The sequence below is a fragment of the Neovison vison genome, chromosome 13 (assembly GCF_020171115.1).
Source record: "Neovison vison isolate M4711 chromosome 13, ASM_NN_V1, whole genome shotgun sequence".
In the NCBI taxonomy this organism is placed as follows: Eukaryota; Metazoa; Chordata; class Mammalia; order Carnivora; family Mustelidae; genus Neogale; species Neogale vison.
In genome coordinates, this window is record NC_058103.1 from 118,313,339 (window position 1) to 118,339,358 (window position 26,020).

The window sequence follows — 26,020 nt, forward strand, 5'->3', positions numbered from 1 at the left end:
ACTCTGTGTTGGTCTGGGCAAATTTGTTAATCTCTCTAAGCCTCAATTCTCGCAACAGTGAAATGAGGCTGATAACCATAGTCCCTCCACCTAGGGTTGCCATGGGGGTTCAATGAACTAGTAGCCAGAAAGTGTGTGATAGGCAGTAAGCTCTCAATAAATGCTAATTATTATGATCAATCCAAGATTGTGGGAAGAGAGTGAAATGTTGCAATGTTAAAAAAAAAAAAAAAAGAAAGAAAGAAAGAAGGAAGGAAGGAAGGAAAGAAAGAAAGAAATTTACATTTCTGTAAACCATCGAGTCCTACTCTGAGACTGACTTGTTACCTTGCCACCTCACCACGGAAACGTGTCTCCGCCTTGCCACCGCCGTTAGCAGCCCTTTCTCCTTTCTGATGACGCTTCTGAGAGCTGACCTAGCGCCTGGCCCAAGAAGTTCTCCATAAAAATTTGCTGGTGTTCACTGCACTTCTCCCACACAGTGCCGCTTTGGTGCTACCTTGTCAGGAAAACGACGTGAAGTGGGAGAGATTCGCGCTCCGACCTCTTTAGGGTAGAACGGGCTAGGCAGAAAGAGCCTTCTGCGAGCCCTCAATCATCTTGAAGGCTAGCATAGCAAACGTAGCTCAATAAGAGGGGAGTGGGTTTGTTCCTCTGGAACTCGTAGACGAGACTAGTGCTTTCAAGGGCGGCCGGAGGCCAACAACAGGCGCTGAATCTTCGACTCTTTTAGGAGGCGTGGCCTCGCTGCAGCTACCGCAGGAGTGATTGGCTGAAGATGGCGGGGGCGGGACTCGGTTGCCAGGGAGCGGCGCGGGGAGCCCGGGGATCTGCGGCGGCTGCGCGAAGAAGCGAGGTGCTTGCTGGGGCCGGGGCTGCGCGACGGCACCGGGGGCTGCGGTGAGCGCCGCGCAGGCCCGGCACTTGCCAGTGGAGAGGCGCCGCCATTGCCGCCGCGCTCGGTGAGCGCATCCCGCTCGCCGAGCAGGGCCCCCGCTGGCCGCCGGCACCATGGGCCAGTGCGGCATCACCTCCTCCAAGACCGTGCTGGTGTTTCTCAACCTCATCTTCTGGGTGAGCGGGGCCGACGGGCGGGGAAGGGCGAGGGGCCGGCGGCGCGGCCCAGGGGAGGCCTCTACTGAGGCGCTCGACGGGCCCGGCGCTGCGGGGACAGCGGTAACGAGCTTGCGGGCTACGGGGCCCGGCGGCGGAGGCTTCCTCTCGGGCTGGGACGGAGGGCGGAGAAGGGGAGCTCTCAGGGGCTTCCGGCGGCCTCCGCGCCTGGGGCTCCGGTCTCCGGCCCGCTGGCTCCCCGCCAGGGTATCCGGGCTGTGAGGCTGCGGCCCTCCCCCTGGACCAGCCTGCTCCATGGCGGGCTCTCACTGCAGATTCTTTCAGGACCTCAGGCTCGAAACAGGATACTCCCCAACGGGTCAGGCTCTGCTTCTTTGTCAGGGCCCGGAGCCCCCGTAGCTCCAGTGGCAGCCCCGAGGCGTGTGAGCAAAGGTGCGGCTCCGCGGGGACGCTAGCGACTCAGGGCTGAGGGATTTTGACTTACTGCTCTTTGTGTGTAGAGAACTGCTTAGCTGGTTACCCGCCCAGAAAACTGAAAGGTTTCTACTTGATAAGCCAGATCATTCTTTGCCCAAGAAAATCGGTATATTTGTTTTGGTCACTGGGCTTGAGTAACCGGAGATCGTAAGCCCTGGTTACATAGGATTCGGATGTCAAAAGACTTTGAAAGCAGTGAGTTCACTTTCAGCAAAAGGTGGCTTATGGGGGTTTTTTGGACACGCCCCCAAAGAAAGGGGTGTTTATAACCACTTCATGGCAGTTTAGGTTCTTATCTCGCCAGGAACTTTTGTAGTAACCGGTGTTGTTCCTATCACTCTCCACCTTCTAGTCCATTTGGACCTTGCACCCTGATAAATTAAGCATTTCTTCCCTCACATCATTTTATTTAAAAAAAAACAACCCCTCCCCCCCCCCGAAAAAAATCTTCAGCAGTACAATAAGGTTCAACCTCTTCTTGGTATTGCAGCAGAAGTCTTCAGTCACCTTTCCTTCTTCATGATTGGTCATGCTCTTAAACACTTGCTGTCCAGTCCCCAGACACTTCTTGAACATTCCCACTTTCCATACTTTTGTATGTCCCCATTCAGCAATTTCTCACACACACACCTCATTTGGAAAGAATCCTTGCCTTCTTACATGGCCCCACCTCAACAGAGGATGAAACTTTTCATGTTCTGTCTGCTGTAGCATAAAAACATAATTATATATAATAAGGCACTACACACAAATATTGCCATGGAGTCTTTTAGGTTATTTATGGCATGATGGAAAGGGTCCTGCTAGTACCTGTTCAAAATCACCCAGGTGACATTGGGGTTTCTATGACCTCTTCCAATTAGAGCAGTGTTTCTCACACTGTAGTTTGAGTTACAAACCTTTTTAAAAGGTAAAAGAATTCTTCAGGGATCTTCAAGTGAGAGACACTCTATTAAATAGTAAGGTACTTAGGCAGAGACTTGGTTTTGTACCCTTTACAGTTTCTTGGGATTTTTATGGGCATAGCTATTTGATTCTGAAAACCAAACTATCAAGTGAGTTCTAGACTATTCAGTCTCATGGACTGGAATTGTTGTTAATGTAACACAATATTTAAAATACAGGAACCATTTTCTTTAAATTTTGGGGGGCGATTGGGTGGCTCATTTGGTTAAGCATCCGACTCTTGATTTGGCTCAGGTCATGATCTCAGGGCCCCAAGATTGAGCCCTGAGCTCAGCCCAGCTCTCACTCGTGGGGCGTCTGCTTGGGATTCTCTCCCTCTCTCCCTCCCAGTTCCGAGCATTTTCTCTCTCAAACAAACAAATCTTTAAAACCATTAAAAGATAATTAAATTTTCATTTACTCTGAAATATCAGTTAATTCTAAGTGATTGCTCATGAATCTTTAGAAATGGTGTAAGTATATGTCTACTGGTACTTCTGTAAAGAAAGGTTAGATTGAATTTCAGTTGTGCTTTTCAGAGTGGGTTATTGCCAAGACTAAAGTCATACTGTGTAGTAAAAATATCATTTTTCTAGGTTAGTAGGATAGTAAAGCTTTTGTGAGCTGTGATAAGTTAAGCAGACATACAAGGGGGAGATTGTGGCTTAGAGCAGGATTAGTGGAATGTAACTAATGAGGAAACAGTATTAGATGTGTCTCCCACTAAAGGATTGGTTTAAGGACAGATTGTTGGAATCTGATGATGCTGGTAATAACTAACATTTGAGTACTTATTACACCCAGGCATTGTGCTGAGCAATTTACAGTGCTGTTCTTACAGTAACCCCATCTGGCAGTAAATATTCTTATGCATATTTTAAAGATGAGGGCATTAAGGTTTACTGAGGTGAAGTTGCACACCCAAGGTGTGGCAGAGTCTGTGTTCAAACCCAGGTTGTCTTATACTCTGGAGCCCGTGATATTAGATCAAATCTTATAAAAGATTTGGAAGGGGGAAGGAACTCATTAGCCAGGTTAGAGTCATTTTCTTGGAGTCACTTTCTCTAAACCTGGTACAGGTTTATGGAAGACTGGAGTGTTTGAGGACATGACTAAGGTTAGAGCCTGTACCATCATTTAAAGTACACTGACTTGTCAGTTTAAAAAATTAGGTCATTACAAGGAAGTACATACAACAGATGTTAACTGGTTCTGAGAATTTGTAATGCATTCTTCAGTTCTAATAAGTGTATTTTTTTTTAAGATTTTATTTATTCATTTTGACAGGGAAACACAGCGAGAGAGGGAACATAAGCAGGGGGAGTGGGAGAGGAAGAAGCAGGCTTCCCAATGAGCAGGGAGCCTGATGTGGTGCTCAATCCCAGGATCCTGGGATCGTGACCTGGGCCGAAGGCAGAGGCTTTAACCCACTGAGCCACCCAGGCACCCCTAAGTGTATTCTTAAATAGCGGCCCCTCCCTCCTTTTAATGCCTTAACACACACACACACACACACACACACACGGAAGAATAAACATTCCCTGCATAGAGTATATCAAAAGTTTACCTAGGTTCCCTTGGGCAACTTTTTAAAGACTTTATAGTTCTATAGCACCGCCTATTCACAATCAGATGTTAATGGCTTTTCTGGATAATGGCCGAGTGTGCATTAATTGCTTTGGCAAGATCTTTAAACTATACCTTTTAAGGGTATAGCCTGGGTGGCTCAGTGGCTTAAGCCTCTGCCTTAGGTCATGATCAGGTCCTGGGTCCTGGGATCAAGGCCTGCATCAGGCTCTCTGTTCAGTAGGGGCCTGCTTCCCCCCCCTCCCCCAGCCCCCCGCCAGCCTCTCTGCCTACTTATGATCTCTCTCTCTGTCAAATAAATAAATAAAATCTTAAAAAAAAATAAACTATACCTTTTAATATCTTGATAATCCTGTTTTAGTTGCCAGTTTGTTCAATGAGCTGTGGAACTAGATATGTACCTGAAATACCTAGGCTTGGTGCTAAATGACCTGACAGTTGAAATAGTTTATATTGACTTGTTCTGTATCCTTTTGGACTGTGCAGTCTAAGAAGATTAACTGTGGAAAGGCACAAACTAAAAGGGCGAACAATTGTTACTAAAATCCTGAAGGCTGTCCTCATGGAACTAGAGAGCTCCTTACCAAATTCCAGAATGTTAGGGCCTGTAACTTGAAAGATAATTTTGGACAAGTGAAATCAGGTGTACAACTTGAATTTCTGTTTTTTACATGTAAGCGTATTAGTGCTAGGCCATGATAATTTATGGAAGACTGGAGTGTTTGAGGACATGACTAAATGCTGAAGACTAATAGAATCGTCTTCAATGAAATATTTCAAGGAGAACTAATGTCTCTTCTATAAACTGCACCTTTGTACCAAGGTCAGAAAGGATTCTTAATTCAGTGGGTCATTTGATCTGACCCAGAGCAGGGTTCATCTAAAATAAGTTTAAATCAGTACTTTTTAATTTTCAAGTTTTATTCTGGGAAATTGGTTGAGTATTCAGTCAAGTTCCACATTACACAAATTGGCTTTACTTTTTCTACCCTGTAAGAAAAAGCCAGTTGGCTTGTATTTCTTTTGCTGATATGTGTCTTGGACGTTATAGGGACTGCAAGACAAAACTTTGTCCATGCTTGTAGAATATATAATGTGTCATATCTGTTTGGACTTTTTCATTTGTGTGAGAGGCAATAGTAATGCTAAAACATCTATGGAGTAGGAAGCACGACACGAAGGTGAGACACTTTTTAAGTGCCTTTTTAAGTAACTTCAGAATGTGGCACCTTCGCTCATCATCATTCACTTATATGTAGTCCCCTATACATACAAATCATATTTGAAAGCCATATGTAACCTTTAAGATTTATCTTTTTAAGAAAAGCTTCACATCATACTTCGATCTGAATATATATAATTAAGGAAAGTTCCTTTGTTAAATATAGCACAGATACTTGGGCATTTAGTTTGTGCTTATGTTATTGATAAAATGATGGAAAAGACAGTGAAGATCTTACTCTTACAGAACTTTCTTTTTAGGGGAGCAAGCAAAAATAAGCAAGAAAAATATCAGATACTGATGTGATTATGCAGACAATTAAAACATGGTAATATCACAGAGTGAGTGAGTTAATGGCTGCTTTAGGTTGGCAAAGAAGTCTTCCCTGAAGAGGTGAAATGTAATCTGTAGTATAAGGAGGAGCTGATTTGGGGTGATTTGAGGGTGATGAAGGCATTTAAAGCAGGGAACAGCCTGTACGCCTAATGGTAAAAATATACTTGGTATATTTTCTTTTGGTAAATTACCAAAAGAAGATTTAACTATACATTCCTGCTTTTGTTTAAAAAAAATTTATAATGAAATATTTCAAGGAAAACTTCTTGTCAGAAATCTCCTTATACATATTTTGTGTTTTCCAGCACTTCTTATGCATTTGGGTTGGGGATGTGATACTTTTAAACTGGAACTTTCGTCAGACATCCTGGAATTCGCTTCTCTGTTTACCATATTTCTATCATCATGAATGACTGCTCTGAAAAAGACTGTGTCACCTTCAGCTAACAGATTTTCCCCCCCATTATTGTTTTTTTTTAATTCACCAAAAGAAAAGCTAACTTTGACAGTAAGCTAGTCATGGTACATAACAGGAGACCTATTTCTCACCTTGTGTTTGGCAGTTAAGAAATTGAATGTTTCCAGTCTTAATTCATTTAGAGTCATCTGTCCACTGATCAAGTGCCTTGTGGCTCTGAGTAATTATTGACTGAAAGAACTCAGTATTGGGAGCTTGGAATCAGTCAGATGACCAAATGCAGGCGTGTTCTCTTTAGTTGGAATTTAAGGAATAGGTTGTTTCTTAGCTTTTTAGAATATTTATCATGCATTAAAATATTTTCATGGAGTGCTCGCTTCGGCAGCACATATACTAAAATATTTTCATGGATTTTGTTCCATAAGATCCAGTTCATTCTAGGATTTTTGCAGAAAACATATTCCATAAAATTTACACTTGCACCAGACAGGTATACCCTAAGAATCATTCACTCATAAATGCTTGTTGAATATCTGTGCTTTACTTGTTTCTAAGAAGTACAAAAACCAAAAAGACGGTCCCTGTTTTCTAACAGCCCATGGGGTGAGGGAGCAGATAGGCAAATTCTTCTAATACTTTACTGAATTTAATTTCTAGGTGTACCTTCCTCCTTCTCTCCCTGTCAAATAAATCTTATGGGCAGTCTCAAGTCTTCCTTTATGTCTTCTCCTTCCCCTACCTTAATAATTTGGTAGAATCAGGTGACGAGAAAAATTACTTGTATTTATAAATTTGTTTTTAATTTTCTGAAGGTGGTATATAGTAAATGCCAAGATATTGTATCTTACATTGTTGTTTCTACTGATTAAATACATAACACCTAATATGGACAAACTATAAAGTTTATGCATCTCAGGCTCCAGTAAAAACTGATTTCTTTTATAGTCAGAGTAGATTGTGGGGACAGAAGGTCTCAGGAAGAAAATGCATGTTTAAATTCCATGCTTCTCAGATGACCCTTGGAGCCCTACAATCTGAAAATAGCCAGTTTCCATGCTGTTAAAATAATCTGGCTCTGGTAATTATTTCATCTCCAATTTCATTACCACCCAAACTTTTGGGTCTTTCAGCTGGTAGCTGTAAATTGGATTAGGTGAACAACTTTGTTAAACTAGATAAACAGTGGCAAAAAACGGAATACAGAAAATGAAAATAGGACAGAATTGAGGAACATGACCTCTGGCATATCATCAAAATAATAGCGGTGCAAAAAGATTAAGATATTTCTTCTTTAAGAATGATGACAGTAATGCAGTGATACAGATAATGATGGCAGAAGTGGCTTATTGTCAAAACCTTGCAACCCTAAGTAGGAATTTTTTCTTTTTTTTTTTTTACTTTGTCTCCTTGAAAGGTGATGTTTATGTGGTGATGGGGGTAGGATGGAAGGATAATGTGTACTGAAAGAATCAGAATTGTGTTAGATAATCAGAAAACATCTGAAGATGAGTCAAAGGCAGGTAGACCAGAGAAAAGTGATAAGCAGAGGAGATTGGCAGAGGTGCCTAAAGTATTTGGGGTGGAAGAGATGCATATTTTATGTTGGTGGTTAAGGACGGATACAGGAATTTATTTGTGAGAGAACAAGAAAGTCTGAATTTCAGATATAATTTTAAATATTTTGGGATGCCTGGGTGGCTCAGTCGGTTAAGTGTCTGTCTTTGGCTCAGTCCATGATCTCAGGGTCCTGGGATCAAGTCCCACATTAGGCTCCTTGTTTCAGCAGGGAGTCTGCTTCTCCCTCTGCTTGCTGCTTCCCCTGCTTGTCTGTCTCTGACAGATAAGTAAGTAAAATCTTTAAAAAAAATATAAATATTTTCCTTTTCTCATTATGCAAATAATATATTTGCTTTTTAAAGATGATACTAAAAAGTATTTTAAGAAAACAAACTAATATCACCATAATTCCACATGCAGAGACAAAATTTACTGTTTTTTAATGTCCATATGTTATGTATGTTTTCCCCTTAGCACATTACATTATTAGTTATTATTATTAATTATGCTTTAACAAAATATTTAAAAGCTTTAATGCCAAGTATACCTCTGGATGCCAGGGTTTTTTCTTTTGTTTTGCTATAATTTTGTTACAATATTACAACATTTTGATAAACATACCTTCCATGCAAATTCTTTGTTTCCATATGACTTATTTTCGTAAGGATAGATTCCTAGAAGTGGAATTAATAGGTGTGAAATCATAAATACTGAGGCTAGAATGTGTTGCCAGATTGCTTTCCAAAAAGATTATTCTGTATTAATCTCTACTCCAGCCTGAGGGTTCATTTCTCTGTACCCTCACACATCTTTGAATATAGCTTGGCCTGCTCGTTCCTTCATTCTTTCTTTCTTTCCTCTCTCTTTCTTTTAGTGTACAGGAAACTGAATTAAATGTTAAAAGTTGTACATAAGATGGATTTCTACTTGTTTTTTTATCCTCTGCTTTCTTTTTGAAATCTGCTTTCTTTAAAAGTCCAGAGTACACAGTGTTTTTCACCTTGCCTTTTCTTGATTGTTTTTTCTCCCAATATTCCAATCACTTTTATTTTACCAATTGATTCTTTGAGGCAAAAATTAGTCTGAAGGAGCAGTTCACACAGGTGGATAAGAACTTGTCAAATATTGTGATTTTAGCTGCATGACCTCACATGGTCCCTCATCTGTACACTGTCTTGAGATTCTTGCCAGTTCTGGACATGAATCAATTACTATACCAGTGGAAGAAAATCACTTCTATTCTGCTTTATCTTCACCAGAATGTTCTATGGGATGCTTTCACCGTCACATTTCTAAACTTCCATATAGGTACACTTTTCACAACAGAGCTGTTTTATTCCCTAGCTTTTAACAAGGCTGATAGTGCCACATTCCTTCGCCAAGTTGCACTGTTCATAATGTGCCCCCTTTTGTTTCATATTCCTTCTTCTTCTGAAAGAATTTAGTAGTTTTTTGGATTTCAGCATTTTATCAGCTACTTCTTTCACAGAAGTTTTGAAAAATAGAACAAAGCAAAAAAACCCTACTATAGTTTTATATAGCTTAAAGTTTCTAAACTATAGAAAAAGCAATCTTAAGTAAGAATGAAATGTTTTACTTTAAAAGTGACTTTACATTTGTGTGTATGTAATAGAAGGGTAAAGGATAAAATGAATATCATACTTCTGGAATTCTGCTTCCAAAATTTGATAGCAAGATAGCTTTAGTTTTTAGAGAACAGCTTGGTATGGAAAAACACTCTCTCTCCTGTAATTTTAAAATTCTGTGGCTTAATTTAGGGCATGAGTTTTTTAAAAGATAAGGAAGGATAGTTTTTAAAAAATTATTCTTTTGATAGTTTCAGCCCTCAGCCTTTCCTTTAAATTTCCCTTCATGTCTTTGGAAAAAGGATGAATATTTTTAGTATACTGTCCTGGCACAAATCCTCCTTTGAGGCTCAGATTTTTTTCAGCAGTGACTAAAGCAGTGCAGTGCAGTTTCTTCCAAGTTCTGCATTTCATCTTCTCTTCTGTGGCACCTCCCCCTCTGCAGCTGCTTTGTTGGCAAAGCCCAGATCCTTTGATAGATCCCAATCCCATCATGACCCTTCAAAAGCAGGATTTAACCCAGCTTACCTTTTAGCCTTTCTTATAGCCGTAATTCTTATATTAAACATCTGTGTGATGACTCTGCATACTAGTTAGGAATTAGTTATAACTTCCTCTCTGTTGCCATACAGCTCTACCTTTGTTTTTCATACTGGTGGTTAGAATCATTGAAGAAGTTGCATATTGTTTTTAGGCCTTCGGCTATTGTTCGGATACCTACTCCATATTTTCAAAGATATTGATGTAATTTCATAAGTTGCTCATTATGCAACTTAAAATATAAACACTGTATACAGATATCAAAAGAAAATTTTGAAGTTGTCTTCAATTTAGGAAACAAAGCTGTTACGAGTCATTTGATTGATATACTCACCAGCAATCAGTGTAGTTTCTGCTTTGTGCAACTACTAAGTTGTTTCCTACTATGTGTTCAAAACAGAGTTCTATTATGTTCTCAACTCTGCTGTGTGAATTGGCTGTTGATTAGTTTGCAGCCTTGGAAAAGATACTGCTCTCAAGTCAATTTGAAAAAAATAGGCAGCCTTACAGATGGCATCTCCTGCTAGCCTTCCATTGCATTTGTTACATGTTTGGTCATATCTGCTGTTGGTTGGTTTTTCTGCTTCCTCAGAGTCTCACTTTCAGTTGAGTGCTTCAAGTCTGGGTGAAGGGTGGCCGCACTGGAAGTATTTCCCTTGGCGCATTCCCAGGGAACACTAATTGTGAGTCTCTTTAATTGTGAGTCTCTTTAGGTGAAAGGCTCATCATTTTGTATTTAAAATGCAAGTACTTTAGTATCTATGCTTCAGATTAATTGAATACATATCTCTTCCAGTTTTATCTTGTTTTCATTCAGATTTCTGTAGGCTAAAATTTCATTTATTAGAAGCTCAAATTTATTTTAATTAAGCTTTCTAAAAAATAAAAATTACCTTTTAGAGTAAGAAAAGCTAAGAATCCAAAGGAATGAAAGATGATTAATGAAGACAAACTGGACAAAATTTGATTGATTCATATTTAGGATCCTAATTCAGTTGAGGACTGAAGATATTTACTTTAGCAAAATATGTATGTGTACATACATGTGTGTGTTTATCACACACATATATAGTAAAAAAAAATAATAGTATTGGGGTGCCTGAGTGGCTCAGTCATTTGAGCATCCTACTCTTGATTTCATCTCAGCTCATGATCTTGAGGGTGAGATTGAGCCCTGAGTCCCTACTCCGCAGGGAGTCTGCTTGAGATTCTCTCACTGCTTCCCACTGCTCGGAAGTGCATGTGCGTGCGCTCTGTGCCTCTCAATTAATAAATAAATCTAAAAAATAAAAGATAGAATGTTTTTCTTTGGTAAGAATGTTAGGTAGCCCATGTACTTCTGTAATAATGCACCCAAACTCTTAAGCTATTTTTCTTCTTTCCCCTTTCCTGGGCCTGCCTTCATCCCATAATAATATACCCCCTAAGTAAGTATGTCAGTAAACTCTGAGAACTTTTGAACAGGCATGGTTGCTATCAGTTCAGCATTTATAAACTAAAAATCTATTCTGGATGTGATGACCATCAGGAATTTAGTAAACCAGATTAAGTTGCCAAATCATGTTTGAATAGTGAACTAAAAACTATAAAATTAGACTGAAGAGAAAAAAACAAAAACTAAATCTTAAGATAGAAAAGGGAGGTGTGCGATTTCAAGGGAAAGGATGAGATGAATTATACTCAATAAATTTTGATTGCGCCAGACACCGTTCTAGGTGCTGGGTGGTGATATGGGGCTAAAAGACAGATGGGCAAAATTTGTGCCCTAAAGGTATGCTGAGACATGTATGGTTACTGCAGTTATGTGTCTGCATGTGTGCACTGAGACATATTTAAGTTGCAGCAGTTGTAATAAATACTCTGTTAAAGTCAGGTGATGTGGGAGTGCATAAAGGGCACCTATTCCAGCCTGAAAAGGCCAAGAACCTGCATCTTAATAGACAACAAGGAGTCCTCAGGCAAGTGTGGATAGGGCATTCTAACGAGTACAGCAGAGAGGTAAAGAAACGAGAGAATATGTGTACATTTGGGTGTAGCAGTTTTCTCTTAGGGTGTATGTAGGCTAATGGAATCTGAGGTGAGGAGCAGGGAGCAGCAGCTTCATGGGCCTTATTTTGCCTCATTCTGATTTTAACCGAGCTCATGTCTTGATCTGGTTTGCCCAAACTAAATGTGTCCCATAGACTGGAGAAAAAAACTGCGTGTTTAGGTTGAAAGAGTTAATGATATTTCTAATATCATTGTGGAGGTTGTTTTCTAGTTTGGAGATTAATGATTTATGTGTTAAATTTTAAAGGACAATGAAACCATTCTTTTCCTGTGAAAGTCTCAAAGTGTTCTACAAATGATAAGTCATTACACTAAGTGTTTTAACACTTAGCCTCACACTGCATTTGATCATTCACATATAAACACGTGGCATTAAGCTGTCAGCATTGAGCAGGTACAAAATGATAACAAAATGACAATAATAGAGGAGAGGAGAATGCATATAAAACTGCAGTTGGAGAATGGTGTCTGGAGCAGAGGCGAAATAAGATAGATCTCTATTCTGTGACTTTCTGCACTCACTTTCCCTGTAGGAAACCTTGTTTTCCAAAGTGTAGTGCAAGAACCAGCAGCATCGGTGTCATCTGGGAATTTAGAAATCCCGAGTCTCAGGCCCCAACCCCAGACCTACTGAATCAGAGTCTGCAGTTTAATAAGGTCCTCCTGTGATTCCTGTTAACTTTAGAGTTTGAGAAGTACCATTCTAAAGAATAAATTGAAGGGTTTGCAAAGTTCTTTAGTTAACTGAGCCTTCTGGCTTTACTATTGCAGTCTTCGGACAGTAAGTTTTTTGAAAATGGAGATTCAGGTTACTAACTATTATTGTGATTTCTTTTTCCAAGTAGGTGGATAAAGGTTAGAAGTGCAGATTTTGGAGTTAGATTGCCTGGATTCAAATCCTGGCTATGCCACTTGTACATAACTCGTACATAATTTTTTTCATTCATTGAGGGCAACTACAATGAGCAAAGGCATAACCCACCACCCCACCACTGATCTGTGGTAGACCTGTAATTGAGTTGCATATAAGCCTGTGTGTTTGGGGACGGTAGAATTTGTTTGTTTGTTTTTTAAAGATTTTATTTATTTACTTGACACAGAGAGAGAGAGAGAGATCACAAGTAGTCAGAGAGGCAGGCAGAGAGAAAGGGGGAAGCAGGCTCCCTGCTGAGCAGAGAGCCCGTTGAGGGGCTTGATCCCAGGACCCTGGGATCATGACCTGAGCTGAAGGCAGAGGCTTAACACAGTGAGCCACCCAGGTGCCCCGGAGAGTTTGTTTTTGACAATATTTATTGGATTCATGGTTTCTTGATCTTAACCGAACCATCAGTTATTGAAAAGAAGGCAGCGTTTGGGAAACTTTTCAACTTTAGTAAGGAAGTGTTCTTACTAATGAATAATAGATTTTTCAGCGTCACTGTAAAAAAAAAAAAAAAGTATATGAGTAGATTTAAAAGTGATGGTGGAGGTTAGGGAAGGAAAAAACGGAACAAGATGGGATAGGGAGGGAAACAAACCATAAGAGACTCTTAATCTCAGGAGACAAACTGAGGGTTACTGGGGGTTGGGGAGGTAGGGACAGGGTGACTGGATTATGGACATTGGGGAGGTTATGTGCTATGGTGAGTGCTGTGAAATGTGTAAGCCTAGCGATTCATAGACCTGTACCCCTGGGGCAAATAATACATTATATGTTAATAAAAAATTTTTTTAAAGTGATGACAAATCTCATTAAATAATAATCTACTAGGAAATAGTAGGAACACTTTACTAACAGAGTTTAAAGATTTTTACCAGTGCTCTGATCTTGTTTTCTACAGGGGGCAGCTGGTATTTTATGCTATGTGGGAGCCTATGTCTTTATCACTTATGATGACTATGACCACTTCTTTGAAGATGTGTATACTCTCATCCCTGCAGTAGTGATCATAGCTGTAGGAGCCCTGCTTTTCATTATTGGCCTAATTGGCTGCTGCGCCACTATCCGAGAAAGCCGCTGTGGACTTGCCACGGTAAGTTAGCACTTTACTGACTGTGTGTGTCATCATGGTATGTGGGAATATTTTGTTTGTATTACTGGCTTGAATCAAGCATGAAACTCCATAGACTCTTTGGCTCTTACGATTGGAACAGAATTAGCACTTGTCTTCTAGCAGTTATCTCAGGTAACTGGTTTTATATCAAGACTATTTAGAGCAGTTTGTATTTAACTTTGACACTGTTTTCTTCCTTACAGTTTGTTATCATCCTACTCTTGGTTTTTGTCACAGAAGTTGTTGTAGTGGTTTTGGGATACGTTTACAGAGCAAAGGTATGTTGTCTACTGTAACTCATATGTTTTAAAAGGCAGCTTAAGTGTTTCAAGTGAAATAGAACAAATTCATTTTATCAGAATAAACATGTTCTTTTGCCTTACTTCAGTTTAGTCACTGCTTTAAATATCTAAAGTTCATTAGAAATTGCACAGAGAACAGATTGGTGGTTGCCATTTGTGGGAGGTTGGGTAAAATGGGTGAAGGGACAAAAGGTACAAACTTCCAGTTATAAAGGTAAGTCAGTCATGGGAATATAATGTACAGCATGGCAACTAAAGTCAGTAATACTGTAAGGCATGTCTGAAAGTTGCTAAGGGAGTAGATCTTTTTTTTTTTTAATTAAGATTTTATTTATTTATTTGACAGACAGAGATCACAAGTAGGCAAAGAGGCAGGCAGAGAGAGAGGAAGGGAAGTAGGCTCCCCAGTGAGCTGAGAGCCCGATGTGGGGCTTGATCCCAGGACTGTGGGATCATGATCTGAGCCGAAGGCAGAGGCTTTAACCCACTGAGCCAACCAGGTGCCCCTAAGGGAGTAGATCTTAAAAGTTCTCTTATCACAATAAAGAAATCTTATATATGGTGAAAGAATTAATTAGACTTATTATGGTAAACATTTTGCCATATAAAAAGTTTAAACCATGCTTAAACTAACATAATGTTAGATGTCAATTTTGCCTTAATTGTGTGTGTGTGTGTGTGTGTGTGTGTAAGAAAACAAAATGCGTTTAGTAAATGCAAGTCCAGTTTCCTGGCTTAATAAAGAATACATACCAGAGAACTGAGCTTTTGTTTTATGTTTAAGAATACTGCAGCAGGGGCGCTTTGGTGGCCCAGTCATTAAGTGTCTGCCTTTGGCTCAGGTCATTATCCCAAGATCCTGGTATTGAGTCCCACCTCAGGCTCTCTGTTCAGCGGGGAGCCTGCTTCTCTCTCCCTCTGCCCCTCCCCCTGCTTGTGCGCTCTTTCTCTCTGCTCTTTCTCAAATAAGTAAAAGGAACTCTTTTAAAAAAAGAATACAACATTTCAGGCTCTTTCTGAACACTTCTTTCCACTGAAGATACCTATGTAGGCATCTAAGATTATGTTTAAATGTGGTTTCTGATCTCAGGAAGTCTCCTGAAAGCTTAACTTATTTCAGTTTTTATGTATTTTTCTACCACAGTAATTTTTTTCTGTAATGTATTGTGTGCTGTGTAATTTGGGGTCTTGTGAGAAGCACATGCAAAAGTGGAATTCAGTGTACATGGATTCTGTTAGAGGAAGGTTCTGTGAGGGAACATGGGGAAGGAACCAGGACTGGCTGTGAGCTATCAGGCCTGATGCAAGCGTACTCCCGAGTAGTTGTTAGTGTAATTATGTAGTTAATTAGATACTAAGTTTATGAAAAAATGAGTACACAAAAAAAAAAAATTGGGGGTGCCTGGATGGCTCAGTGGGTTAAGCCTCTGCCTTCAGCTCGGGTCATGGTCTCAGGGTCCTGGGATGGAGCCCTATGTCGGGCTCTCTGCTCAGCGGGGAGTCTGCTTCCCCCCCCCACCTCTGCCTGCCTCTCTTCCTGCTTGTGATCTCTCTCTCTCTCTGTTAAATAAATCTTAAAAAGAAAGAAAGAAAGAAAGAAAATTGGACAATTTGAAGAAACTTGGTAAAAACAAGTGGTCACTAAAACATTTTTGATCAAATCAGATATGGGTATGATCACTGTATAGCTTTAGGGGAAATGTATTAATATTTAATAGATTCTACACTTTGATTTTGTTGCAATGTTTCAACAGTTTAAAGAACTGGAAGTCACTGTCAATATATTAAGGATGTGATTTGTGCAGAACAAATGATAAAGTGTTCTAATCAGTGAATTTTTTTTTTTAAGATTCCATTTATTTTATTTGACAGACAGAGATCACAAGTAGGCAGAGAGGCAGGCAGAGAGAGAGGGAGGAGGAAGCAGGCTCCCTGCTGAGCAGAGAGCCCGATGCGGGGCTCGATCCCAGGACCCTGGGATCATGACCTGAGCCGAAGGCAGAGGCTTTAACCCACTGAGCCACCCAGGCGCCCCTAATCAGTGAATCTTATGCAAAGACAAGATAGGCTTGCATCATAAGATCAGTGTGAAGTATACATTTCTGTGCTTTAAGCTAAATGAAAATGTTTACTTTTTTAAAAGCCCATGATTTTTATGGACTTCCTCAGTTTACCATGGGAGGCTTCTCCATTTGTTAAATACAGTATAACTGCCTTTGCCACTGATTTTTACATGTGAGGTAATAGTGAAAAGCACAAGATATTCTTTGGATTGAGAGAATATGTGAAAGTCAATTTAGGTCATGATTAGGTCCTTTATTCCACAAATATTTGTTAGGAATGGTTTTAGAACTTTGTCAAAATCATAGATGGGCTGCTTGGATTTCAAACTATATTTGACAAATATATGTATATGGGTACCCATATATATACCCAGCTCACCCAGTTGACCTTTGAACAACACAGGGGTTTTGTATGTATAAATTAATATATGACATAAATCTCTGGAACTCAAAGGATAGAGATCAGCCAAAGGGTTTTCCTACTGTCCCATATATTCTCAACCCAAGATATGCTAGAGAATTTTCAGCTATCAGCTACATTACATTTCAGCTGTCTGTTGAAGGAAGGATTCATTTTAAAATTTTATTCATCCAGGCCCGCTTTTAACCTCAGGCTATTTCATGTGGTTGATTTGTTCATGAAGAATTTCCAGCTAACTGTTAACTAAACTTTATAGGCACACCCTAGTGACTGTTCCACATGGGGGAGATGTTACAGCCCTTTGTAAAATCCTTCTGGAGCTTAAATTAGAGGCTGTTGTAATATCTGATCAGAATTCACTTTCCTCATTTGAGGCAGGATAATAGAAGCATTAAACCAACAAGCAAGTGATTTCTGAACAAGATAGTTTTCTCTCTTTTCCCTTGTTGGATTCTGCTACAGTGTATCTTCAAAAGATCTAGTCTGGGGACTCCAAATTCCTTTAGGGTAGGCAGTCATCTTTGACTGTCCAGCAGTGGCAAGGGGTTATGATAATAGATTAATTGGGTGATGGATTGAATAAAAAAAATTGTCAAGGCGTCTGGTCTTATTTAATATAACAAAGTGTTCTGCTGTTCTAATTTGTGAGTATTTAACTTTCTTTACCTCAGTATGAGCTGCAGATGAATAGTTGGTCAGCTGAGAAGTTTGGTCAGATTTCCTTAGCCCATAAATGCCATGTATGAGAGGACGACATACAAGTTCTCTGCTTTCTGTTTTAGAAGAACTAAAGGACTTTCAAAGAACTAATGAGGACTTCATTTTCCTTTGCCTCTTTAAAAAAAATGCCTTGGTTCTGGACATAGAAAAAGATAATTGTTAGTTGAGATCCTACCATCTATGCCCGTCCGGAGGAGCAAGGGGTCCCTCCAACTTGAACACCAAGGGAGCCATTGCCAGCCACTCCCTCCTTGTCCCTTTCCTCTTTCTTAGTCACTTCCTCTTTTCTTTCACATATGTTTCTATTTTGCCCGTTTTTGCTCTCTATCTACAGTACCATTTAAGGTTAAATAGTCTGGCTTAAGTTAATTAATTGGAGTATAACTTTAAAGCTATGATAAAGATGTAGTAGAAGTATTCCTAATGTAATTTACAGTTTTAAATCAAAGGCATAATATGCCAGTTTAATATTCAGACCATTGATACATAAGGCACCAGGGCAGCTGTGCCCCCAAAAAGGAATGCATCGGATCATACCCCTACTGGTTATCAGCTTTATAGTTGTATCACATAACTGGTATAATTACTAAGTAGGTCTAATCATCTTAGAAGGGTAAGGAGAATCTGGTACAAGCAAATTTTACTAAATGACACTTTCTTGCCACTTTAGTGATTGACAGCAATAAGTTAAGTTTATTTCCTGTATCCTCATTCACACATTGAACTGCACTTTTTTCATAAAAGGCTACTTTTGGGGACTGATTTTTTTTTTTAACTTGCTGATTACATTTGCATATTTAACCAAATCTAAACATTGAATAAATAAAATGGAAAGCTTGTTGGTATTTGTTCCAAAGGGGGGGGGGGCTTAAAGTTCTATTGTTTTTACCTCCCTTTGGAAAGGAAAAATGAGCAAATCCAGCCCACTAAAAGTTTATTTGAAATGGAAGGCAGTTCATTTATAATTTACAGCATCTGTCTCAGGGTTCAGCTGCTTTGTCCCTCTTGAATAGATTGTTAATCTGCCATCTTGCACACAATCTTCTCTTTGGATGGTTTTAATCTGTGATGTAATATGTCTGAATTTTCATCTGAATTTCTGTGGAGACAGGAAGGGAGAAAATTTTTTTTCTAATGAGAAATTCACAGAGCTATCTGGCAACTTGCCATACATGTTAGTTAGGTACTTTAGCTGGAGCCTTGACAAATGTTAATTTTACCAGTATTATTAAGGGACTGAGTTCTTTGTTTTGATTCAGGTGGAAAATGAGGTTGATCGCAGCATTCAGAAAGTGTATAAGACCTACAATGGAACCAACCCTGATGCTGCTAGCCGGGCTATTGATTATGTACAAAGACAGGTGAGCTCTCTTGAGGTGAATTTCTTTTTGAAGGCCAGTTATTGTTGGGTCAACCTTAAACTCTATTACTATGTAAATCAGACATGTATTTTCATAGTCATGGTTAGCTTCATGATGTGTCTATTATTTTTACTTTCACCCTTGAAAAGTTTTTTCCACTATCACCTAATCAAAACTAGATAAGAAGAATTTGACTTTTTACCCCCCAAAAAAAATAAATAATTAGTCAGGAAGGTGATAACTGAAGAAGGGTATGGTCAATAGGAAAGGTGGGTGCCGCGAGGGACTTCAGAGGTGGTAAGAGATTTTTCATATACATTTAGAGAGCAAGACCAGGAAAGATGGCGGGGGCGGGGGGCAGTGTGGAAGGACAATTTGAAGTACATGAAGGTAGAATAGTATAGTACCCATAAACCTACCCCCAAATTGTTAGTTTTTGTCAGTCTTATTTCATCTTGACTCCACATGGCTTTGCTAGATTATCTTAAAGCAAATCCCAGACATTTCAGAGAAAATATTTGAAGCACGTTGTCATTGGAAATAATATTTAATTCAGAACCAGATTTTTAACATGTAAGATATGAAGATTTTTCTTAGCTATAAATTACCTCTTCTGCGTTATGTGCTTTTCATGTGGAGGTTCTAAAATTACTAGTCGTATGTGGCTATTTAAGTTAAAATTTAAAATTCAGTTCCTTAGTCATCATAGCCACATTTTAAGTGCTCAATAGCCTCAAGTGGCTAGTGGCTAACATGTTGAACATGCAGACACAGAACATTTCAATCATTACAGCAAGTTTTATTGGCCCTCCTTGGTCTAGAGTAGATTAAAGCTCTGCAGTGTGCGGAATTATAAAGTTCAACACAGATATGTGTGTCTTGTGAGGACTGATATTTCTGTTCTCTTCCCCACTAGCTGCACTGTTGTGGAATTCACAACTATTCAGACTGGGAAAATACAGACTGGTTCAAAGAAACTAAAAACCAGAGTGTCCCACTGAGCTGCTGCAGAGAGACGGCCAGCAGCTGTAATGGCAGTCTGGCCCACCCCTCTGACCTCTATGCCGAGGTAAATTTGGTTTCTTGGCTAAGATTTGAATCTAGCTTGGTAGCCTGTTTTTCTCTGTGAATTGTCTTTACCTAGAACATCCTTTCTGTGCTCTTTTGCTTGTCTGTAATGTTGTTTTATGTTATTGTAAATTCTTTTAAAATGCATTGTCTCTCCTTCTTTGGGTTTCTATTATTTCCATTTCCACCACTAAGTGTAATATTCGACCTTGCAACTTTCACTTTTAAAAAAGACTTCTAATGAGGATGACTGTGTGTTTCAGGGATGCGAAGCACTAGTTGTGAAGAAGCTACAAGAAATCATGATGCATGTTATCTGGGCAGCACTGGCATTTGCAGCTATTCAGGTAAGTGCAGCTCACCAAGGAGTTGTTATCAGAGTGTGCTGATTCTCTGATGTCAGCCGTGAATAGTTTTAACCATTAAATGCTATTAAAGCTTGGTGTATATAGATAACTTGGAAGTGATTGAGGAATAGGCCACCAGTTTCCAACATCTTCCATTTCCTGTCTCTAAACCTAGACCCAAAATGGTTCTAAGAAACCAGAGATCTGGATGTGGGGACTGTGTCTGAGGGGACTTTGCTTTATTTTCTTGACTTGATTAATGAGTGGCCTGTTCAAAATACATACTGTTTCCAGTCCCAGTATATTCTTGGAAGGTATTTCAATAGAACTTAACAGAATTTTTAAAAATTTTACTGCTTTATTTCACTTTGAAAATAGAAAGCTTTCTTTCTTTTTGTACTATTTCTTCTGCTTGCTTTTCTGTCCTCAAGGGTTTTGTATGTCCATGTATGTAAAGCCAGAACTGACTACAGCACTAGTCTCTTAAACTAGTAGAAACACTTCCTTTGCTTTACAGAAGAAAAGACCAAGTGAAAACTGAGGCTCTAACTTCTTCTGTATTTGTGGACTTAGTTTTTTCAAACTGACAGCCATCAAGGAGCCCACGTCATCACTTGGCACTTCTGCAAATGGGTAGCCGAAGGGGCTTGTTTTACCAACTCCTACAGTCTTTTGCCCACCTGATAATGGCATGCTCAGAGTAGCTGGTGACTGTTTAATTACTTCTCACTTTACTCCTTCCTCCCTCTCCCACCAACCCCCCCACATCCTTATCCTTTACCTGAAAACAAAGAAGAAAGATAGCTATTTTTTCTGCTTGTTAAAACTACATTGCTAGTTTCTCAGGTGTATACAGTATATCTTAGGGATTATGTCAGAGGAATCTTAAACTGAGGAACAGCCAATTGTTTGAAATGATTGAGAATCCTTTGTGTCAGATCTAGTTCTCAGAGTGTTCTTTTGGTAGTTCTTGAAATATGCTTTAAGCCTAGAGAATCTATTTTAAGAAAGTGTAGGTATCTTTTAATTGTTAGATAAAACCAATGAAATTGCTAGTTTAAGTTGCTTGGGTTTCCTGCTCTCTGTATATTTGAACAAAAGCTAGTGTATTTGATGGGAAATGCCTTTTAAAATGGCAAAAAGGTGATTGTTTACTTTGCTGGTATTCAAACAGCTCTGAAATGATTCATTAAAAAGCCTAGCTCTTTATTTGCTATGGTCTCTGCCCTTCTAAGCATTTACTTTGTGGCTCAGGCTAGTAATAGGTTGATCAGCAGGCATGTTATTTCATATTTTGATTGTCTGAGCAAACACATTCATTTAACTAAAAATAATGAAACATAAGGGAGATCTTTTTTCCCAAGGGAAATCCTGGTCTGTGCGTTCTTAATGATTTCATTTGTGTTACTAAATCAGCACATACTATCATGTGACAAAAAAGCTTTGAAACTGTAAGGTGCTTGTGATCATGAAATATGCAGCATGTATAAAGAAGACCAATGAAAATCGTTACTTTAGCTATGTCCCTCATCTAGTTACGCTTATTAACCAGGCAGATATTGCTTCATTAAGTATTTTTCAGTGAGGGCTAATAAATATTTTAACTAGTCTCTTAACTTATGTATGCCTTCTCATATTCATTTTATACTTAAATCACCCTGATTTTAGGTAATGGCTGATAAAGATTTGATGTGTTCAGTTCAGCAAAACTCAATCAAGGATTCAGAACTTTCACAGACTCAAAACCTAGTGGTTTTGAAAATTTAAAAACTTTGATTTTAAGGGGAAAAAAACATAAGAGTTGAAATAGTGAGTTTTCCCTAGTATGTTTTCTTTTTTAAAAGAGTACCTGTAAGTTTTCTCAACTTTTGATACTCAGAATCTGATTTAGATTGGTGTCCTTGGTGTGGAAAACCTGATCAAAGGCAAAAACAACTCAAAGATCAGTGATCTCTTGTGCTTCAAGCAAGGGAGCATGATGTAGGGCTTGATCCCAGGACCCTGGCTTGATTCTGACACACTTTTAAAGAAATACTTGAAGTAATTCTTCTTTAGAAAATTTAAAACAAGGTTTGGGAAGCTAATTCTTGAAGGACTAGGTTTTGTTTTGTTTTTATTTTAGAGGAAATTAAATCTTAATTGTTAACTTTTTTTAGAAGTGGTAAGTTTACCCATTTGATAGAATTCTTTTCAGATGATATAAATTTAGAAAAATGTAAGCCTCCCTCAGTCCTTGTGTGCTTTGTCCAGTTTCCCTCAGTGGAACCTTGCAAAACTATACTGTATCACCACCAGGGTATTGGCACTGATATAATTCACCAATTTTATACAGATTTTTCATTCCTATTTGTGTATATTCGGTTCTGTGTAGTTTTATGACCTGGTTCCTGTATCTACCACCACGATCAAGATACTCAACAGTTCTACCACTACAGTGATTCCACCTAGTACCCTTTTGTAACTAATTGCACCTGCCTCCATCCTGTGCCTCCTCCCCCCATACCCTGGCAAGCACTGATCTGTTCTCCATTTCTAAAATCTTTGTCATTTTAATATATAAATGGAACCATATGGTATGTAACCTCTGGTTCCTTCTTGTGTCTCACTGTGGCTGCATAGTATTCCATTTGGGGGACATTATAATTTAATTTACATTAATGGGCATTTATAGAAGTCTTGCTATTATAGAAATGCAAGTAATGGATAACCTCTGTATGCTTGTACAAAGTCTGTAGCAAAACTTTGTAGCTATGAAGTTGAGGAGGCCGTGGCTTTTTGATAGGTTTATTTCCACATTTTTCTTAGAAAAGGTTGTTTCCAGTGTGCACTTCCAAAACCTTGTATAACAATACCTATTTTCCCATAATGCCCCCTACACAGTATATTCTAGAACATTTAATCCTTGGCAGTTGTTTTTTTTAATCACCACTTGCCTCTCTCTTTAGCAATCATTTTTTGCAGTTGCTTGGTGTTATATTTAGACTAAGTGCAGATTAGCTCTCATGACTTGAATATTGCAGGGGAAATTTTTATTGCAAGAAATAACTCTGGAGTTAAAATATTTCGAAGTCTGTTGTTGGAAAATTTTAATAATCAGTGAAATTTCTGTATAGCAGAGCTTTGGAAGTGAGCCTGTAGTACTTAGTGATGAGGTTAGGACTGTAAGAAGTTAATGTGTAGAGCTTAATGTTCATAAACAGACTCATTCCCAAGCATGAGTAGGTTTTATCAAGCTTTTTTAGTTGTTTTAAAATCAGTACAAGTTGACTTAATTGAAATAAAAGTCAGGAAAAGAAATGATGCTTATTTCAGACCCCATTTGAGAATGCTGAGTCCTTCAGTAGAAGTTAACCAACTAGAAGGAATCTGAGGGAAGTGGGATGGGAAGAGAGATTTTTTTTTCCAGAAAATCAGTAATTTCTGAGCTTAGCATTTTTATTGCTCAGTTTAACATTCCCTGGGAACATAATTGTGTTTGATTTTATAGCTATTCTAAGAATATTTTGATGATGTACAGTGAATGGAAATGTATTTCTTTAAGAATTAGATACAAAACATGTCCAGAACTGGCTAAAGATATTTACTGAATTTTAATAATATCCACTTTTAGAATGTCTTCAAGGTGCCTTGTGCTGTTATTGCACTTAGCAAATATTGATATAATGAAACTGATGGATTTAAGCAGCAAATATATATCCTGAATGGGTAGAAAGAATGTGGGCTAATTGAGGGCAGAAATTGGAGCGTGTGACTTTTATACCATGGAGAATTCAGACTGAGGACATCCTTATTCTCTGTGTATTGTGTCTCATTAGTAATCTTCCACTTCAGACTTTGAGAATGTGTTTATGGATCCAGTACATTTTGTTGAAATTGATTAACCCCATTTGTACAGAAAGCCTTGCCTTTTAAAATCCAGTAACCGAGACCTTTCACTGCCAATGAAAAGTTAGAACAGCAAATTAACTTACTCTTATTTAGCTCTTTGGTTACGATTTATATTTTGTAAGAAGCCAGGTCAAAATTCTAGAATCGTTTTCTCTTTAATCCATTTTAATCCTCTTGCTTATTCAAAATAACGTGGCATGACTTTATTACAATTCCAGTTTGCTGCCACAGAAGGATTAGGACTTATTAAAATAAAATGATGAAGGAAGAGTGACCTTTAAAAAGTAATGTGTGCGTAGTACCATAGAGCCAAATCGGGATTTCAAAAATAGTAAATAATTATGAAAGAGACAAAACCCTTCAAACCAATTTTTTGGCATCAAGATTAGTTTTCCACCATAGAGCTTTTGGGCTATTCATGTACTGAATTTTGTGGATTGTTAATAAAGCCTGCGTCCCCAAATCCAGATGCCTAAAAAGACCACCAGTAAGTTTCCTTAATACACATAGTATTGGTCTTTCCACTCCCTAGACCTTTGTTGTCCAGTGTGGTAGCCACTAGCCAGTTACATGTGTCCCAAGTTCAGATTAATCTAAATAAAATAAAAAACAATTTTGCAGTTGGTTCCTAAAAAGATAATGTTTTCCTTAGAAATTGTTTCTGTTCCTGTTGTTACTACGGAACCTTGAAACAGCTCCATTGCCAACCAAGAAATACACACTTGCTATGAGAGGGTCTTCAGCCTTCTTTTTTCTCCTGTTGTTTTCTTCCCACAGCTGCTGGGCATGTTATGCGCGTGCATCGTGTTGTGCAGAAGGAGTAGAGATCCTGCTTATGAGCTCCTCATCACCGGCGGAACCTATGCATAGTAGAACACGCAAGCCTAAGCTTTTTAGTCTTGTTATTCTGATTTGGAAGGTGAATTGAGCAGGTCGACTGCATTGGCGGCCTGAGTTCATTTAGTTAAAGCACACAGGTGTCGGACAAAGCAGTTTGGCTCTTCATGTGCCCACCTACTTCCCTACCCACCTATGATTTTCTTTTCCTCTAGTCTAGCTGACTCTCCATGTCCCTAAGTTTTTAAGTCTGGCAGTATATGTTCTAATTTCAGAACCATTTGCAGGTTGCATAGTGTGGGAGAATCAAAGGAGGGCCTGGGCCTGCTTCTGTTACCTCCATGCAGTAATGGGGCTGCTGCCAGAGTATCACTGGGCCCTTTCAGTCTTCATGATGGAGAACTCGGGCCAAAAGTTTTTGGGGGGAGGGGGAGGAAACCAGCTGCGGTTAAAGTTAACAACAGATGGTGCCCCTCCTCAGTGTCCTTTTAAAAAACATATACTGTAGTCCAATAAGATAGCAAATGTATAAAATTGCTAAAATAGATTTTAGAATCATACAGTGTGTCTCTTGGTTCATCTTCAAAATCAGACTGATCTTTGAAACTAGCAGTTTTTAATCAAAGCTGGCTTTATAGGAGGAGTATAATGTATGCACTACTGTTTTAAAACAATTAGTGTGAGTGTGTGTGTGTTTTGTATGATTGAGCCCATTCATTGTAAGTCTAAACTCGTTAGGATTTAATGTACCCATGTAGACTAGCAAAATAGTATGTAGATGTGATCTCAGTTGTAAATAGAAAAATCTAATTCAATAAACTCTGTATCACCCCTCAACATGTACTTTTTAATTATTTTGGGGATACTTCAGTTCCCAAGCAGCAGTGTAATGTTTTAAATGTTGGTGCTGTCATGATTTGCATGTGTTTTAACTATATTCGTTGCCAAATTCTAAAGGCCTTGGGATCCAGAAAACCACGGATGCTTTTCAGCCAGTATATCCTACAAATATGGAACAGCTAAGCATGTGCGTACAGTGATGTGACACACCGGCATACAGTGATGGTGCCTTCCTTGCCTTTAAGGGTAATGTGGAGTCCTGTTATAGGAGGCATAGACAGAAGCACATAATTTCCATACATGATTGTAGTAACAAAAGAGTGCAGAGGAGAGGTACCCAGAGGGGTCA

The 26,020-nt window shown here is 39.0% G+C and overlaps 1 protein-coding gene across 2 annotated transcripts; it reads left to right on the forward strand.

Moving 5' to 3' along the window:
* Positions 1 to 883: 883 nt before the first annotated feature.
* On the forward strand, positions 884 to 25,668 carry TSPAN3 (tetraspanin 3). 2 transcript variants are annotated; one of them, XM_044230574.1, is made up of 7 exons: positions 884 to 1,074; positions 13,612 to 13,803; positions 14,028 to 14,102; positions 18,590 to 18,691; positions 19,608 to 19,760; positions 20,023 to 20,106; positions 24,772 to 25,668. In XM_044230574.1, the coding sequence occupies exons 1-7, from the start codon at positions 1,012 to 1,014 to the stop codon at positions 24,862 to 24,864; spliced, it is 762 nt and encodes a 253-aa protein (XP_044086509.1). In that variant the 5' UTR covers positions 884 to 1,011; the 3' UTR covers positions 24,865 to 25,668. The 2 variants fall into 2 exon arrangements, with proteins under 2 accessions (XP_044086509.1, XP_044086510.1); XM_044230575.1 differs by lacking the exon at positions 884 to 1,074 and having other exon boundaries at positions 13,634 to 13,691; positions 13,733 to 13,803.
* Positions 25,669 to 26,020: the final 352 nt, after the last annotated feature.

Bases quoted from the DNA above. Each gene is read 5' to 3' on its own strand.
- TSPAN3 (XM_044230574.1), top strand. From the start codon at position 1,012: ATGGGCCAGTGCGGCATCACCTCCTCCAAGACCGTGCTGGTGTTTCTC. The intron at 1,075-13,611 runs GTGAGCGGGGCC...TGTTTTCTACAG, and splicing joins TTCTCAACCTCATCTTCTGG to GGGGCAGCTGGTATTTTATG. The intron at 20,107-24,771 runs GTAAGTGCAGCT...TTCTTCCCACAG, and splicing joins TGGCATTTGCAGCTATTCAG to CTGCTGGGCATGTTATGCGC.